This window comes from Saccopteryx bilineata, chromosome 1 (genome assembly GCF_036850765.1).
Source record: "Saccopteryx bilineata isolate mSacBil1 chromosome 1, mSacBil1_pri_phased_curated, whole genome shotgun sequence".
Lineage (NCBI taxonomy): Eukaryota > Metazoa > Chordata > Mammalia > Chiroptera > Emballonuridae > Saccopteryx > Saccopteryx bilineata.
Genome location: NC_089490.1, coordinates 154668275 through 154685221, shown reverse-complemented (window position 1 = coordinate 154685221; position 16947 = coordinate 154668275). Strand labels below are relative to the sequence as shown.

Here is a 16947-nt window from a genome sequence, read left to right as displayed (position 1 = left end):
AGGCAGGTGGGAAGGGCAAAATTATTACTAATCATGGTAAGCTAAATAATGACCCCTCTAAAGATATCAATGTCCAGCCTGACCAGGAGGTGGCGCAGTGGATAGAGCGTTGGACTTGGATGTGGAAGGACCCAGGTTCGAGACCCCGAGGTTGCCAGCAAGGGGTTACTCAGTCTGCTGAAGGCCCGCAGTCAAGGCACATATGAGAAAGCAATCAATGAACTAAGAAGTTGCAACGCGCAACGAAAAACTAATGATTGATGCTTCTCATCTGTCTCCATTCCTGTCTGTCTGTCCCTGTCTATCCCTCTGACTCTCTCTCTCTGTAAAAAATAAAATTAAATAAATAAATAAATAAATAAAACTGTTTATTTAAAGATATCAATGTCCAAATCAGGCCCTGGCTGGTTGGCTCAGTGGTAGAGCGTCGGCCTGGCATGCGGAAGTCCCGGGTTTGATTTCCGGCCAGGGCACACAGGAGAGGCGCCCATGTGCTTCTCCACCCCTCCCCCTCTCCTTCCTCTCTGTCTCTCTCTTCCCCTCCCACAGCCAAGGCTCCATTGGAGCAAAGTTGGCCCGGGTGCTGGGGATGGCTCCATGGCCTCTGCCTCAGGCGCTAGAATGGCTCTGGTCACAACAGAGCAAAGCCCCGGATGGGCAGAGCATCGCCCCCTGGTGGGCACGCCGAGGCTTCATTCAAGCCAGTGACCTGTGGGCTCAAGCCAGCGACCATGGGGTCATGTCTATGATCCCACACTCAAGCCAGTGACCCTGCATTCAAGCCAGTGAGCCCACGCTCAAGCCAGATGAGCCTGTGCTCAAGCCAGCGACCTCAGGGCTTCAAACCTGGGTCCTCCACGTCCCAGTCTGATGCTTTATCCACTGCGATACTGCCTGGTCAGGCCAAGCTAAATCTTCCAGGCCCACATTCCATCCCATAATGGTTCCCTGATAGTAATGACAGCAAATGCCAAATATTCACTACATGCCAGGAATGGTGGGCTAAGTCCTGGACATGTGGCCTAATTTTCAAATAGAAACATTTTCTTCTTTAGCTTTACTCCAAGCTGAACTAACAAATAAGGACAACTAAGACACAACTCATGGGAACAGGTAAAAAGATGCTGCTAGGCCCTGGCCAGTTAGCTCAGTCAGTTAAGAGCGTCATCCCGATATGACAAGGTTGCAGGTTTGATCCCCTATCAGGGCACATGCAGGAAGCAACCAAAGAATGCATGACTAAGTGGAACAACAAATGAATGCTTCCCTTTCCTCTACCCACTCTCTTCCTTCCCCTCTTTATCTCTAAAAATCAATAAAATAAAAACTAATCCCTGGCCAGATAGCTCGATTGCTTTGAGCGTTGTCACAGAGCACAGAGGTTGCCCATTCAATTTCCGGTCAAGACACATAGAGAAGCAACTCGATGTTCCCGTCTCTCTCTCCCTGCCTCTCTCAAAAAAAAGAGATGCTGCTATGGGCTGACTTGTGTCCCCCCAAAATCCATGTTTTGAGGTCCTAATGTCCAGAACTTCAGAATATGACTATTAGGAGATGAGGACTTTTAAAAAGGTAATTAAGTTAAAATGATGTCACTGGGGTGGATCCTAATCCAATATGACTGTTGTCCTTACAAGAGATCAGGAAACAGACACAAGAAAAAGACAGCCATCCATCTACAAGAGGACAGACCTCAGAGGGAACCAAACCTCAAACTCAGACTTCTACTCTCCAGAACTAGGCAACAATAAGTCTCAGTTGTTCCAGCCACCCATTCTGTGGCACTTTACAATGGCAGCCTAAGCTGACTAATACAGACACACATGCCACTCCATGAGATGAAGCCAGAGTAGAAGTCCAAAGACTCATCAACACACAATTATTTCTCCAAATGGTTAATATGAACTGGAATTAGGAAAAAAGAACCCCACACACATTAGAAACTCGCTCCCAGTTCATTCAGCCCCGTGATTTCTGGGACAGGAAAAGGTGGACCTGCTTTATTTGCAGTCCCTCTCACCACAGTGATTCCTGCAGCTAACTCCCCAAAGGCAGTCACTAGACTTGGAAAAGACATAGATCTACTTGAAACTGAACCCCAGTACAATTCCCATCTCTCAGACAGCTTATTCATGGTGGCCAACTTTAGAGGTAGAAAGTGAACATCTGAAGGCAGATGATGTTTGAGGCATAAGAACACATTTCCCGCCTGACCTGTGGTGGCGCAGTGGATAAAGCGTCGACCTGGAAATGCTGAGGTCACCGGTTCAAAACCCTGGGCTTGCCTGGTCAAGGCACATATGGGAGTTGATGCTTCCAGCTCCTTCCCCCTTCTCTCTCTCCCTCTCTGTCTCTCTCTCTCTCCCTCTCCTCTCTAAAAATGAATATAAAAAAAAAACCCCAAAAACCACACTTCCCAACACACAGAGGCTTATCTTCATTTGGACATCTAATGGGTCCGTTATTAGGATATGGGTGTGGAGTTAACTGTGGGCAGGTGAAAGCCAGATGCCCACCTCTGGTTCCAGCACTACAGGGCTTTGGAGTCAGCAAGGCTTGGTCTCAAGATCTGCATTCTGCTTGGCCATTTACAGTCTGTGTGGCCTTGGGCAAACTGCTTCCCTTCTCTCAGTCTCAGTTTCTTTATCTAAAATGGGGATAGCCTGACCTGTGGTGGCGCAGTGGATAAAGCATCAACCTGGAATGCTGAGGTTGCCAGTTCCAAATCCCAGGCTTGCCTGTCAAGGCACATATAGGAGTTGATGTTTCCTGCTCCTCTCCCCCTTTCTCTCTCTCTCTTACTCTCTCTTTCTCCACCCTCTCTAAAAAACAAATAAATTTTAAAAAAGGATTTGCATTTAAAATGCGGGTAATAATAGCACCTGATTTGTAGGTTCTTTACTAGAATGAATGGAAGTAACATGAAGAGAGCCTGGAACTCAGATGTCCAAAGGACACCTACAATTTATACTAATTACATCATAGTATACAGTGTTCTGTGCCATTAATTTTTCATGTATCTCTGAGAACATTCCGGACCATTACATAGAGCGGTACTGTTCAAGGTAGCAGCCACAGGCCACAGAGCAGCTGTCAGGCCCATCCAAATTGAGATGGGCTGTGAGCATGCAATACACACCAGATTTCAAGGCTTCATATCAAAAATAGTGGTTAAAATATTTCACCAATAATTTTATTTTTTTAATATTTATTGATTTTTAGCAAGAGAGAAAGGGAGAGAGAGAGAAAGAGAGGAACATCGATTTGTACCTGCTATGTACCCTGACTGGGGATCGAACCGGTGCTTCAGGATGATGTTCTAACCAACCGAGCTATCCATGTAGGGCAGGGGTCGGGAACCTTTTTGGCTGAGAGAGCCATGAACGCCACATATTTTAAAATGTAATTCCGTGAGAGCCATACAATATGTTTAACACTAAATACAAGTAAATGTGTGCATTTTATGTAAGACTAGCACTTTTAAAGTACAATAAGTCTCTGAATTCTTTTTAATAACGTTGTTATGCTGTTGCTAACCAATGATGAATAAAGTACAGGTATTGATCAACTTATGACCTATGCAACTTACGACCATTCAACTTAACGACCACAATCGCTAGCCATGACTGCTCCACGTCTGGCAGCGCAAGCGTTGCCCAGCTGGGCGTACGACAGTGCTGGCAGATAAAATGTTTCATACATGTTTATATATTTTGATATGTTTTGCAATTGGGAAAATGTTTCCTATGGTATTTTTTACACCTGTATTTTGTATTTTTGTATGCACCTGTATTTTGTAATTTTGTATGTTTTGCAAATATTAAACCAGTTGTACTGGTAATGCAGTGTTTTACTTAAATCTGACGAATGTAAAAATAAAAAACAAAATGGTGTAGAGATGATACAAATGGCATAAAATGAACAAAAAAATTATGATATATAACAATAATGAAAGAAAATGATAAAATATGACTTAAAAGATTTTTATAACATCATTTCACAGTACCGTACATATAGCCTACTCAACTTACAACCAAATCGTGTTACAACTGGTCTGTCGGAACCAATCATGGTCGTAAGTCGAGCACTAGCTGTACTTCTTACCATTAATACTTCTGGTGCTGCATGGTTTTGCTGATGGCTTTGTGGTCTGGTTGATATGTGGTGAGGTTAAGCTTCATGCAGGCATTGAGACTTCCATCCATTAAACGTGATTGTAGGTTGGTCTTAACGTTCTTTAGATGTGAGAAAGACTGCTCACATGCATACGTAGAGCCAAACATTGTCAGTACAGCAATACTCACATGCTACAGTGTGTGGTATGTGACAGGAAGCGCATTCCAAGTTTTAACAATCAGCTGGTCTGTGGGTTGAAGTTTTTTCATTTCTCCCAACTTGTGTTTGCTCACCAACTCTGCTTGCTGTTGTGCAAGTCTTTCCAAATCTTCATTCAGTGACTTGAACTTATTCACCCACATGTCTGAGGCCTTCAGGTAAGCAGGTTGTAGCTCAAAATCTCTGATGGAGACACCGGGGATGTAACTCAGGTTGGCACTATCCACTGCACACTCATGTGGATGGGTGACGAAATTAAAAAGATGAGTACGCTCACAAAATTCTCCAAAGTGCGCTGTGAATGACTGCAGGAGGTTAGATGTAAAGCCCGCTAGCTGCTGGAGATCAAGATGTTGAGCAGGGTCACTTGCTGTGCATGCATCTTTAAACTCTCCTAGTTTTTCAAAGTGTAGTAAATGACCTGTTTTAATGTAGGCAATGAAGAGTTCCAGCTTGTTTTCAAATGCAAATACTGCTTGTTGAAGGGATAAGACTATATTTCCAACGCCTTGCATTTTCACATTGAGCTGGTTCAGATGTTCAGTCATGTCCACGAGATAGAACTTCAGGAGCCACTCAGTGTTAGCTAACTCAGGATGCTCGACATTTTTCATTTCAAGAAAAGTCCGGATTTCGCTCAGACAAGCTGCAAAACGGCTGAGCACCTTCCCTCTTGAAAACCAACGCACATTGCTGTGCAGAAGCAGACCAGGATAATTATTCCCAATTTCATCCAGCAGTGTTTTAAATTGGCGATCATTTAAAGCTCAGGCAACAATCAAATTGACCACCCGAATGATCAGCGACATCACCTCACCAAGCTGCTCGCCACACATCTGAGCACAAAGCGCTTCCTAATGTAGGATGCAGTGAAAACTTAGGATGGGTCTCTTTTCATGTTCACGAAGAAGTGCTACGAATCCTGTTTTCCCCACCATGCTGGAACACCATCAGTACACACGGAAATAAGTTTATCCATCGGTAGATTTTTTTCTTTAGCGAACTCAGTGAAAGACTCCCCTCTTGTTGTCTCTTTCATAGGCAAAACAGCAAGACTGGCCCTGGCCGGTTGGCTCAGTGGTAGAGCGTAGGCCTGGCGTGCAGGAGTCCCAGGTTCAATTCCCAGCCAGGGCACACAGGAGAAGCGCCCATCTGCTTCTCCACACCCCCCCCTCTCCTTCCTCTCTATCTCTCTCTTCCCCTCTCGCAGCCAAGGCTCCATTGGAGCAAAGTTGGCCCAGGCACTGAGGATGGCTCCATGGCCTCGGTCTCAGGCGCTAGAATGGCTCGGTTGCGACAGAGCAACGCCCCGGATGGGCAGAGCATCGCCCTCTGGTGGGCATGCCGGGTGGATCCCGGTCGGGCGCATATGGAAGTCTGTCTGATTGCCTCCCCGTTTCCAACTTCAGAAAAATACAAAGAAAAAAAAAACAAAAACAGCAAGACTTTCCTCATGTAAGTGTGTCACCGACAGCATACCTAGCAATCACTCTGAACTGGAATAAATGGCTTATGTCTGTTGACTCATCCAAAGCAAGAGAAAAGAATGGCGCTGCATTTATGTCCTTCACTTGTGTTGCCTCAATTTCATTTGCCATCATTATGGTACGATCATGAACAGTTCTTACCGACAGAGGCATGTCTTTTATTTGTTTGATTATCTTGTCTTTATCTGAAAAGTCATCAAAAAGTTCACTGATGGCCTGACCTGTGGTGGCGCAGTGGATGGAGCTTCGACCTGGAAATGCTGAGGTCGCCGGTTCGAAGCCCTGGGCTTGCCTGGTCAGGGCACATATGGGAGTTGATGCTTCCAGCTCCTCCCCCCTGTCTCTCTCTCCTCTCTCTCTCTCTCTCTCTCTCTTTCCTCTAAAAAAAATGAATAAAAAATAAATAAAAAAAAGTTCATTGGCAACATCAAGCATGAATGTTTTGACATACTCCCCATCTGTGAATGGCTTTCCGTTTCTCACAATTACTAAAGCACCAGCAAAGCTAGCCAAATTCCAGTCACCTTGTTGAGTCTAAACACGGAGTTGCTGCTGACTAGCTTGCACTCTGCACAGTAGCTCTTGACATGCTTTCTTCCTGCTGTCCCCACTGGATATTTCGATGCAAATGTAGTATGGCGTATGTCGAAGTACCGCTTTATATATATTTGACCATTTTATCGATGCAATTTTATCACTGCATATCAGACACACTGCAGAACCTGCTCTCTCCACAAAGGCAAATTCCTTTGTCCATTCCTGCTGAAAAGTACAATACTCCTCATCTTTCTTTCTTTTAGCCATCTTCTTCGTCAAAAGGGTTTCTGCAATTAGCTAGCTGAGTACTTGATTGAAAGGAGGGAAGTTTACTTCCTGACCTCACAACGACCCGTGCACGTTAAGCATTATCCAATAAAAATTTGGTGTTGTCCCAGAGGTCAGCTGTGATTGGTCCCAGCCACCCGCAATCATGAATATGAGCGGTAGGAAATGAATGGATTGTAATACATGAGAATGTTTTATATTTTTTACGTTATTATTTTTTTAATTAAAGATTTGTCTGTGAGCCAGATGCAGGCATCAAAAGAGCCACATCTGGCTCGCGAGCCATAGGTTCCTGACCCCTGATCTAAGGCTTCACTAATAATTTATAGCAATTATAAGCAAAAGGATAATAGTTTGATCTACCTACCAGGCTAAATAAAATATATTATTAAAATTATTAAAATTGACATAACTTTTAAATTTTCTTTTAAAAAAAATTTCCCATTGATTTGAGAGAAAGGGAGGGACAAAGAGAGAGAAAAGCATCAACTTGTTGTTCCACTTAGTTGTTCCATTTAGCTGTGTACTCCTTGATTGCTTCTTGTATTTGCCCTGAACAGGGATCAAACCCGCAACCTCAGAACATCAGGATGACACTCTATCCAGTGAGCCACCTAGCCAGGGCAGCTTTTAAATTTTCAATTAAGTTCCACTAAATTTCCTATGTGGCTCACATCATACAAGTTTCCTGGTTCTTTGAATGGGTACATAATGTTCTACCCATAGATGCAGGGTGCTGTGATGTCCACTGACGAGGCTTCCCATCTTTTATGCATGTAAGACATTTATAGCAACTGTCCTGTTCCTAGGTCACTGAGTCCATGTATGTACATATTCCTGCTGAATTAATTCCTAGCAGTGGAACTGGTGAGTTAAAGCAGTGGTCCCCAACCTTTTTTGGGCCACGGACCGGTTTAATGTCAGAAAATATATTCACGGACCGGCCTTTAGGATGGGACGGATAAATGTATCACGTGACTGTTTCAAGAGTGAGTCTTAGACAGATGTAACAGAGGGAATCTGGTCATTTTTAAAAAATAAAACATCATTCAGACTTAAATATAAATAAAACAAAAATAATGTAAGTTATTTATTCTTTCTCTACAGACCGGTACCAAATGGCCCATGGAGCAGTACTATTCTGTGGCCCGGGCGTTGGGGATCACTAAGTTAAAGGGAATATACACATGACATTTTGCTCATTTTTGCCAAACTACCCTCAGCAGAAGATCCTCATACATTTTCTTTTTTTTTTTAACTGTTATTTATTTATACATTTTCATCAATAAAGTTTGAGATTGGTGGAGAAGAGGGGAAGAGGCTGCATTCCCTATCCCTCTAAACAGAATACCAAAGGAGCCTGAAACACTCTCTCAGCAAAGGCCTCATACAAGGCTCAGTTATTTACATTCCCTTCTGGTGACATCATGGGGCCCAGCCAGCAGCAAACTCACCAAATAAGGTTTCAGGCGCACTTCTCTCTCTCTCTCTCTCACACACACACACACACACACACACACACACACAAAATGGTGCTTGGCTAGTATGGGTTGGGTAGGGGAGCAAGCTCCCAGGGGAGGCACCAAGGCCCAGCCAGATCAGGAAATCAGTGCCTGGCTGGCAAGAAAAACCTCCCCTCTCTCCCATAAAAATGCTACACAACTGGCAAGAGTAGCTGTGTAGGTTCAGACAGGAGGCCTTCCCTGGAAATGTCAAGAGCCGAAGAGACTCAGATGCCTCCCATAATAAGAAGATTAAAGAGAAGGACAGACCTTTACCAACAAAACCTGCTAATACCTATATACGACAGGCACTGTGTTAGATGCCATTATGTACTCAACTATGTTTCTCCCCAAAGGAAATACACAAAGGATGTCAGAGCAAGAACTCTTAGCCAAGATGTCTGATTCCAAAGACAAAACTCATTCCACCAGCATATAATCCTGACTGAAACATAGGATAAAGGACAGGAGGGGAGATACCATCCAGAAAACCCTGAAGAGTGTTTCCCACCCCAAAGCCTTGCCAGAGGGGCCTGCTCACCTGCCCAGCTCCTCCCCCATCTCATAATGGTCTTCCACATTTTCCTGCCTGAATGTGGACATGGTGGCCGATCTGCCTTCCAGCACCTTCTGCTCCAGTGAAAGAAGCCCAGTCACTGTAGTAGCCTGGGTACAGGACCTCAGGTGACCCTGGAGGAAACAGGGTAATAGGGAAGAAAGAGTGAGATGCTAGCCACTATTCCTAATAAACAGAACAACCTGCTCACCAAAAATAGGTTTCACATCATTCCAAGCTGAAGTTTCAGGGTCCTTGGGAAAGGCAGCCGCATTGGGCAATCCAGGCATTTTCGTGTGTCATCTCATTTAGATATGAAACATCCCAAAAGGTGGGAGTTAGCCCCACTGTCACCTTGCCCCCGTAAGTCCCACCAGCCACACCTCTGGGTACTCACACAGCCCCAGCTTTTCTCTGCCTCTCTACCTCCTAGGCTTCTCCCAGAACCCCGACACATTCCTGAGTTCTCCCACATACTTCACACGTTCAAACCCCTTAATGCCCGCCCAACTTCCTGGGTCTAGACTTAACACACTCCCATCTCTCTGCCCATCAGCAACCTCAACCCCTCTTTCTCCTTATCCATTTACCCTCCACACCTCAGCCAGTCTTCTAAGACCCTCCTCACCGCTGTGCCTCCCAACTCTTGAATTCCCAAGGAACTGGACAATGGCTTCCAAATTCTTGCAAGTCCCCTACTTATCTTGCTTACCCCTCACTTTCACCGCCCTAGCAAGACTAACCTAGTTCTCCCCTCCTCAAAAGCACTCCTCCAGGTATTAAAGGCCCTTCAACCACGTCTTCCTCAGCCTCAAACGGTTCCCCGCAAAGGGCCAATCTGTCCTCTACACTTTCTTTTACCCCTAGTCTTCGCATAAGCTCCAAGGCATACCCCGATAGCCCCCTTCACACAATTCTCCAAGGGTCCCAATCAATAAAGTCCTTGCTCACCCGTCCCCGAGGCCGCCAAGCCCCTAGCAGGCCTGGACCCACACCTTTCTCCAGTTAGGTCACCCCAGGGATCCCCAAAGGCCCCTCAGATCTCCCAAGGGCCATCCCACCAACCGCAGACCTCGAACAGAACCTTCACCGCCCAGAAACCCGCGACCTACCGATTCCTCCACGGCTCTGCGCTGGTCACCCCCCGTGCGCTGACTTAAGCGACGTCACCACGTCTACCAGTGCCCACCCCCCAAAGAGGAATACAGCACCCATTGGTCAGCACGCTCATGACGCCCCGCCCTCTGCTGCTTTCTAGGCTTAGGCCCTGCTCTTAAAACTCGAATGCCGCCTCACCATTGGCCTACAGGTTCTTTTTCTTACAGCTTATTGGCTGGCATGGACGCCGATCAAACTTACACTATTTACTAACCGGGGGTCCTAAAGCTGGGAGGCGGGATACTGAAGTCCTCTTCCGGCCTTTCTTCGGAAAAAAGATAGTGCGAATCCAAGACCTAAATCCAGCAATGGCAGCTCCTGAGGCGGACTCCGGGACTCCTTTAGTCCCTGAGTGGCAGTAATATGATACCCACAGCCTGACCAGGCAGTGGCGCAGTGGATAGAACGTCGGACTGGGATGCGGAGGACCCAGGTTCGAGACCCCATGGTCGCCAGCTTGAGCAGAGGCTCATCTGGTTTGAGCAAAGTTCACCAGTTTGGACCCAAGGTCACTGGCTTGAGCAAGGGGTTAATTGGTCTGATGAAGGCCCACGGTCAAGGCACATATGAGAAAGCAATCAGTGAACAACTAAGGTGTTGTAATGAAAAACTAATGCTTCTCATCTCACTCCGTTCCTGTCTGTCCCTATCTATACCTCTGTCTCTGTAAAAAACAAAAAAACACCCCACATTCCAAATACATAAATAAAAATGCATATGAAGTCAGTTAGGTGTTCTGTGACTCCTGTTTGTCTCAAGAGACATGATAAAAAGAGCTTTTACTGAGCCTTGGTGTGAATCAATCAGCAACCTGAAAAGGTAAAATAGTGTGTCTGTAAAGTCATATTGCACTTTTGACCGGTCACAGGAAAGCAACAAAAGATGATAGAAATGTGAAATCTGCACCAAATAAAAGGAAAACCCAGTTTCTGTAGGATGATGTGGCAGCATGTGCGCATGTGCAGATAATGGCGTAACACTGTGTATACAGTGGGGCAGCCCACGGCCATGCCAGTCAAGATGTGGACGGTACAGAGGAAAGTTCAGTGTGTTCAAATCTTGCAAAGTGCAAGTGAATATCGGCACGTTCATAACGAAGCGCCACCACATAGGAATAACATTACTCGGTGGGATAAGCAGTTGAAGGAAACTGGCAGATTGGTGGAGAAACCCCGTTCTGGTAGGACATCAGTCAGTGACAAGTCTGTAGAGGCTATACAGGATAGCTACATAAGGAGCCCTAAAAAATCTGTGCATGAGCTGAATAGGTATGAAACTGGGAGAGTTTTCCTTTTATTTGGTGCAGATTTCACATTTCTATCATCTTTTGTTGCTTTCCTGTGACCTGTCAAAAGTGCACCATGACTTTACGGACACACTGTATATTAAAATTTCCCCCGTTCTATAGATGGGGAAACAGACCCAGAGAAGTTAAGTAACCTACCCAAAGTCATAGAGGGAGCAAATGGCATAGCTGAGATTCATTCCCAAAGAGACCTGAACCCAAAGTCAATGCTGAACCACTCAGATGCCATCAGACCAGTTTTTTGTTTGTTGTTTTTGGTGAGAGAGACAGGGACAGACAGGAAGAGATGAGAAGCATTAACTCATAGCTGTGGCACTTTAGTTGTTTATTGATTGCTTTCTCATTTGTGCTTTGACCCTGGGGGGGGGGGGCTCCAGCTGAGCCAGTGACCCCTTACTCAAGACAGCAACCTTGGGCTTCAAGCCAGTGACCATGCGGTTATGTCTATGATCCCATATGCTCAAGCTGGTGACCCCATGCTCAAGCAGGTGCTTCTTTTTTTTTCTTAAGTGAAAAGCAGGGAGGCAGAGACAGACTCCCGCCTGTGCCCAGAGGATCCACCCAGCAAGCCCCTGCCCCTGCAATGCTCTGCCTATCTGGATCAGGGCTGCTCCGTTGCTTGGCAACTGAGCTATTTTTAGCACCAGATGTAAGGCCACTGAGCCATCCTCAGCCTGGGGGCCAACTTCTTCATGGCTTTTGAGCCATGGCTGCGGGAAGGGGAGAAAGTGAGAGAGGAGAGAGAGAGAGAAAAAGTGGGAGGGGTGGAGAAGCAGATGGTCACTTCTCCTGTGTGCCCTGACCCGGAATTAAAGCCAGGACTTCCACACATGGGCGACGCTCTACTGCTGAGCCAACTGGCCAGGGTTGCTTCTCTCTTTTTCAAAGTATGGGATGGCAGATGCTAGGTTCTCTGCTTAGAATTCAACCAAAACAATGTATTGAAACAGATTTAATACAGAGGCAAATGAGACTCCAGCCCCCTTCTATTAAGCCCAAGATTTCAAAAACTTGCAAAAATGTAGGACAATGTTACTCTCACTATATTTAGTTTGGAAAATAGGTTTTTCCCCCTTAAAAGTAGGTTAACATGTTTATCATTTTTAAATCAATTAGTATTTTTAAGTCTCTCAATTTTAATTTCTGAATATGGTATCATACTTATTTAAATAAAAGCTCTTTGGGGTCCTCAAATGTGTAAATATACAGGGTTCCCGACACTAGAAAAAGTTGAGACTTGCTGGCCTAGAGCAGCCACAAAAATAACAGTTAAAATCAACAAATAAGCCCTGGCTGGACAGCTCAGTTGGTTGGAGTATTGTCCCAACACTCAAAGGTTCCTGGTTCAATCCCCAGTCAGAGCACATTTAGAAACAGACAGATGTTTCTGTCTCTTTTTCCCTTTCTAAAATCAATCAATAAACAAAAAATTAAGTCCCTGGCCAGTTGGTTCACTAGACAGAGCATTGGCCTAGCATGCAGATGTCCTGGGTTTGATTTCTGGTCAGGGCACGTATAAGAAGTGACTATCTGCTGGTCTTCCTCTCCATCTCCCCCTTCTCCCTCTCTTCCAGTTCCGCAGCCAGTGGCTCAATTGGTTTGAGCATTGGCCCTAGGCACTGAGGATAATTTGGTTGATTAGAGCATTGGCCCCAGACTGAGGTTGCCAGGGCCAAATGTGGGAGTCTGTCTCTCCATCTCCCCTCCTCTCACTTAAAAATAAATAAATAAAATGAAACAAATATAGGTAGAGAGCAACACACACACACACACACACACACACACACACACACACACACACACATTTGTAACAGATCAATGCTCCGGTGTCATTACAAGACATAATGAAGTTATCAGACATCAGCCCCTTTAAATGCAATCACTGTACATGTGACAGCTATAAAAACATTAAGCCTGACCTCTGGTGGCACAGTGGATAAAACATTGACTTGGAATGCTGACTTCACTGGTTTGAAACCCTGGGCTTGCCCAGTCAAGGTACATATGGGAAGCAACTACTAAGAGTTGATGCTTCCTGTTTCTCCCTACTCTTTCTCTCTCTCTCTCTCTTCTATCTAAAAATCAATAAATTTTTTAAAAATTAAAAGCAAAAAACACATTGAGCTCTGGCCAGATAACTGGGTTGGGGAAGGCATTGGTCTCAAAGTTCTCCGGTTAGGGCACATACAGGAGCAGATTGATGTTCTTCTCTTCCTCTCTTATGAAAATCAGTAATTTTTAAAAATTGATACGAAGGGCCTGACCTGTGGTGGCGCAGTGGGATAAAGCGTCGACCTGGAACACTGAGGTTGCCGGTTCGAAACCCTGGGCTTGCCTGGTCAAGGCACATATGGGAGTTGATGCTTCCTGCTCCTCCCCCTTCTCTCTCTCTCCCCTCTCTCTAAAAATCAATTAAAAAATCAATAAAAAAAAAAATTGATACGAAGAGGCTGTATTAGCAAACCATGTATAAGTGGCACAGCCACCACATAATTTAGAATTGGTTAAAAATTCTTTGATTCTTTGATGTTAAAAAAAAATTCTTTGGCCCTGGCCGGTTGGCTCAGTGGTAGAGCATTGGCCTGGCATGCGGGGGACCTGGGTTCGATTCCCGGTCAGGGCATATAGGAGAAGCGCCCATTTGCTTCTCCACCCCCTCCTTCCTCTCTGTCTCTCTCTTCCCCTCCCGCAGGCAAGGCTCCATTGGAGCAAAGATGACCCGGGCTTTGGGGATGGCTCCTTGGCCTCTGCCCCAGGCGCTGGAGTGGCTCTGGTCGCAGCAGAGCGACGCCCCCGAGGGGCAGAGCATCGCCCCCTGGTGGGCAGAGCGTCGCCCCTGGTGGGCGTGCTGGGTGGATCCCAGTCGGGCACATGCGGGAGTCTGTCTGACTGTCTCTCCCCGTTTCCAGCTTCAGAAAAATACAAAAAAAAAATAAAAAAATTCTTTGATGTTAAACCAAATGCAGTTGAAACTTCTCTTGATTTGTGGTCATATTCTTAGTAAAATTACTAAACACATAGAAAATGAAATGCAATGTGGTATCTTGGGTTGGATATTAAAAAACAGAAAATATATTAGTAGAGGGCCCTGGCTGGTTAGCTCAGTGGTAGAGTGTCGGCCTGGCGTGCAGAAGTCCCGGGTTCGATTCCCGGCCAGGGCACACAGGAGAAGTGCCCATCTGCTTCTCCACCCCTCCCCCTCTCCTTCCTCTCTGTCTCTCTCTTCCCCTCCCGCAGCGAGGCTCCACTGGAGCAAAGATGGCCCGGGCGCTGGGGATGGCTCCTCGGCCTCTGCCCCAGGCGCTAGAGCATCGCCCCCTGGTGGGCAGAGCATCGCCCTTTGGTGGGCGTGCCGGGTGGATCCTGGTTGGGCGCATGCGGGAGTCTGTCTGACTGTCTCTCCCCATTTCCGGCTTCAGAAAAATACAGAAAAAAAAAAAAAAAGAAAATATATTAGTAGAAAAGCCAAATAAACTGTCACATTGTTAACTATAATATGTCAATGTTTGAGTTTGGCAAATATACAGTGGTTATGTAAGATGTTATCTAAAATATTTGCAACTTTTCTGTAGGTATGCAATTATTTTTTTTCTTTTATTTTTTTATTATTTTTTTAAATTTTATTTATTCATTTTAGAAAGTAGAGAGGGAGGGAGAGAGAGAGAGAGAGAGAGAGAGAGAGAAGGGGGGAGGAGCTGGAAGCATCAACTCCCATATGTGCCTTGACCAGGCAAGCCCAGGGTTTTGTTCTTTTTTTTTTTTTTTAATTTTATTTATTTATTTATTCATTTTAGAGAGGAGAGAGAGAGAGAAGGGAGGAGGAGCTGGAAGCATCAACTCCCATATGTGCCTTGACCAGGCAAGCCCAGGGTATCAAACCCATGACCTCAGCATTTCCAGATTGACGCTTTATCCACTGCGCCACCACAGGTCAGGCACAAGCCCAGGGTTTTGAACCAGCGACCTCAGCATTTCCAGGTCAACACTTTATCCACTGCGCTATCACAGGTCAGGCGCAATTATTTATTTATTAAGTGAGAGACAGAGGCAGAGAGCCTGACCAGGTGGTAGCACAGTGAAGAGAACGTCGGACTGGGATGCAGATGACTCAGGTTCGAAACCCCGAAGTCACCAGCTTGAGCACAAGCTCACCATTGCTTGACACTTCAAGCTCACCATCACTTGAGTGTGGGGTCACTGGCTTGAGCGTGGGATCCTAGACGTGAACTCATGGTCACTGGCTTGAGCCCAAAGGTTGTTGGCTTGAAGCTCAAGGTCAATGGCTTGAGCCCAAGGTCGCTGGCATGAGCAAGGGGTCACTAGCCCTGCTGTACCCCCCCCCCCCCCCCCGGTCAAGGCACATATAAGAAAGCAACCAATGAACTAAGGAAACTAAAGAGCTGCGCAAAGAAGAATTGATGCTTCTCATCTCTCTCCCTTCATGCCTGTCTGTCCCTGTCATTCTCTTTGTGTCCCCCCCCCCCCAAAAAAAGAGGCAGAGAGACAGACTCCTGCATGTACCCCAACTGGGACACACACACACAGAGCAAACCACCTATCCAGGGATACTCTGCCCATTTAGGACATTGCTCCTTTGCTCAGCAACCGAGCTATTTTAGTGTCTGAAGAGAGGCCATGGAGACATCCTCAGTGCCTGGGGTCAACTTGCTTGAACCAATTGAGCCATGGCTATAGGAGAGGAAGAGAGATGGGAGATGAGGGGGAGGGGTGGAGAAGCAGATGACCACTTATCTGTGTGCCCTGACTGGGAATCAAACCCAGGACTTCCACACACTGGGCTGACACTCTATCACTGAGCCAACCAGCCAGGACTGGTATGGAATTATTTAAATCTAAGTGTATTTAAAAGTGTCAAGCAATGGACTTTGGCCAGATAGCTCTGCTGTTTCAATCCCGTCAAGGCACATATAGGAAAAGATCTGTTCCTATCTCTCTCTCAAATCAGAATTTAAAATGTCAAGCAATGGTTGAGGATAATGGCAAAAAATACTCACCAAGATGATCTAGTGGGACTTTTGAGGATGCCAGGGGTCCATAGAGGCCGCACAGTACAATTCTTGGCTTTAAGGGCTATTTCATCTCTTCAAGACATCCAACATACCCAACATCCCTGGTTTCTGCTTTCTAAATGCTCATGAGTCTCCCGTTTGTGACAACTCAAAATGCCTGCCAAAGGGCACTATTATGTTTTAGACTGTGTTAATGCATTTTGGGTGTTGCTTATCCAAGGAAGATTAAAAGATTCTAATTAGGCCCTGGCCGGTTGGTTCAGTGGCAGAGCATCGGCCTGGCATGCAGGAGTCCCGGGTTTGATTCCCAGCCAGGGCACACAGAAGCGCCCATCTGCTTCTCCATCCCTCCCCCTCTCCTTCCTCTCTCTCTCTCTCCCCCTCCAGCAGCCAAGGCTCCATTGGAGCTAAGTTGGCCCAGGCGCTGATGGCTCTATGGCCTCTGCCTTAGGCGCTAGAATGGCTCTGGTTGCAACAGAGCAACGCCCCAGATGGGCAGAGCATCGCCCCCTGGTGGGCACGCCGGGTGGATCCCGGTTGGGCGCATGTGGGAGTCTGACTGCCTCCAAGTTTCCAACTTCAGAAAAATACAAAACAAAAAAAAAGATTTAATTAGAAAAAGATCTTGATCTAGAGTAAAAGTTTATTTTCAACTTTCTATTAAAAAAAGGAGACAGCCTGACCTGTGGTGGTACAGTGGATAAAATGTCGACCTGGAAATGCTGAGGTTGCCGGTTCAAAACCCTGG

The 16947-nt window shown here is 45.9% G+C and overlaps 1 protein-coding gene across 4 annotated transcripts in view; it reads right to left on the bottom strand.

Moving 5' to 3' along the window:
- DAPK3 (death associated protein kinase 3) overlaps positions 1-9894 on the bottom strand; it is a 28729-nt gene extending 18835 nt beyond the window's left edge. For 3 of the 4 annotated variants that reach the window (XR_010731252.1, XR_010731255.1, XM_066276029.1), the window contains exons 1-2: positions 9818-9894; positions 8691-8839 (exon numbers count right to left, since the gene is read on the bottom strand). Coding sequence is in view for 1 of the 4 variants with exons in the window: in XM_066276029.1 (XP_066132126.1) it covers positions 8691-8752 (62 nt within the window). In the remaining 3 variants the exon portion in view is untranslated. The other variant, XR_010731253.1, reaches the window with a different exon arrangement.
- Positions 9895-16947: the final 7053 nt, after the last annotated feature.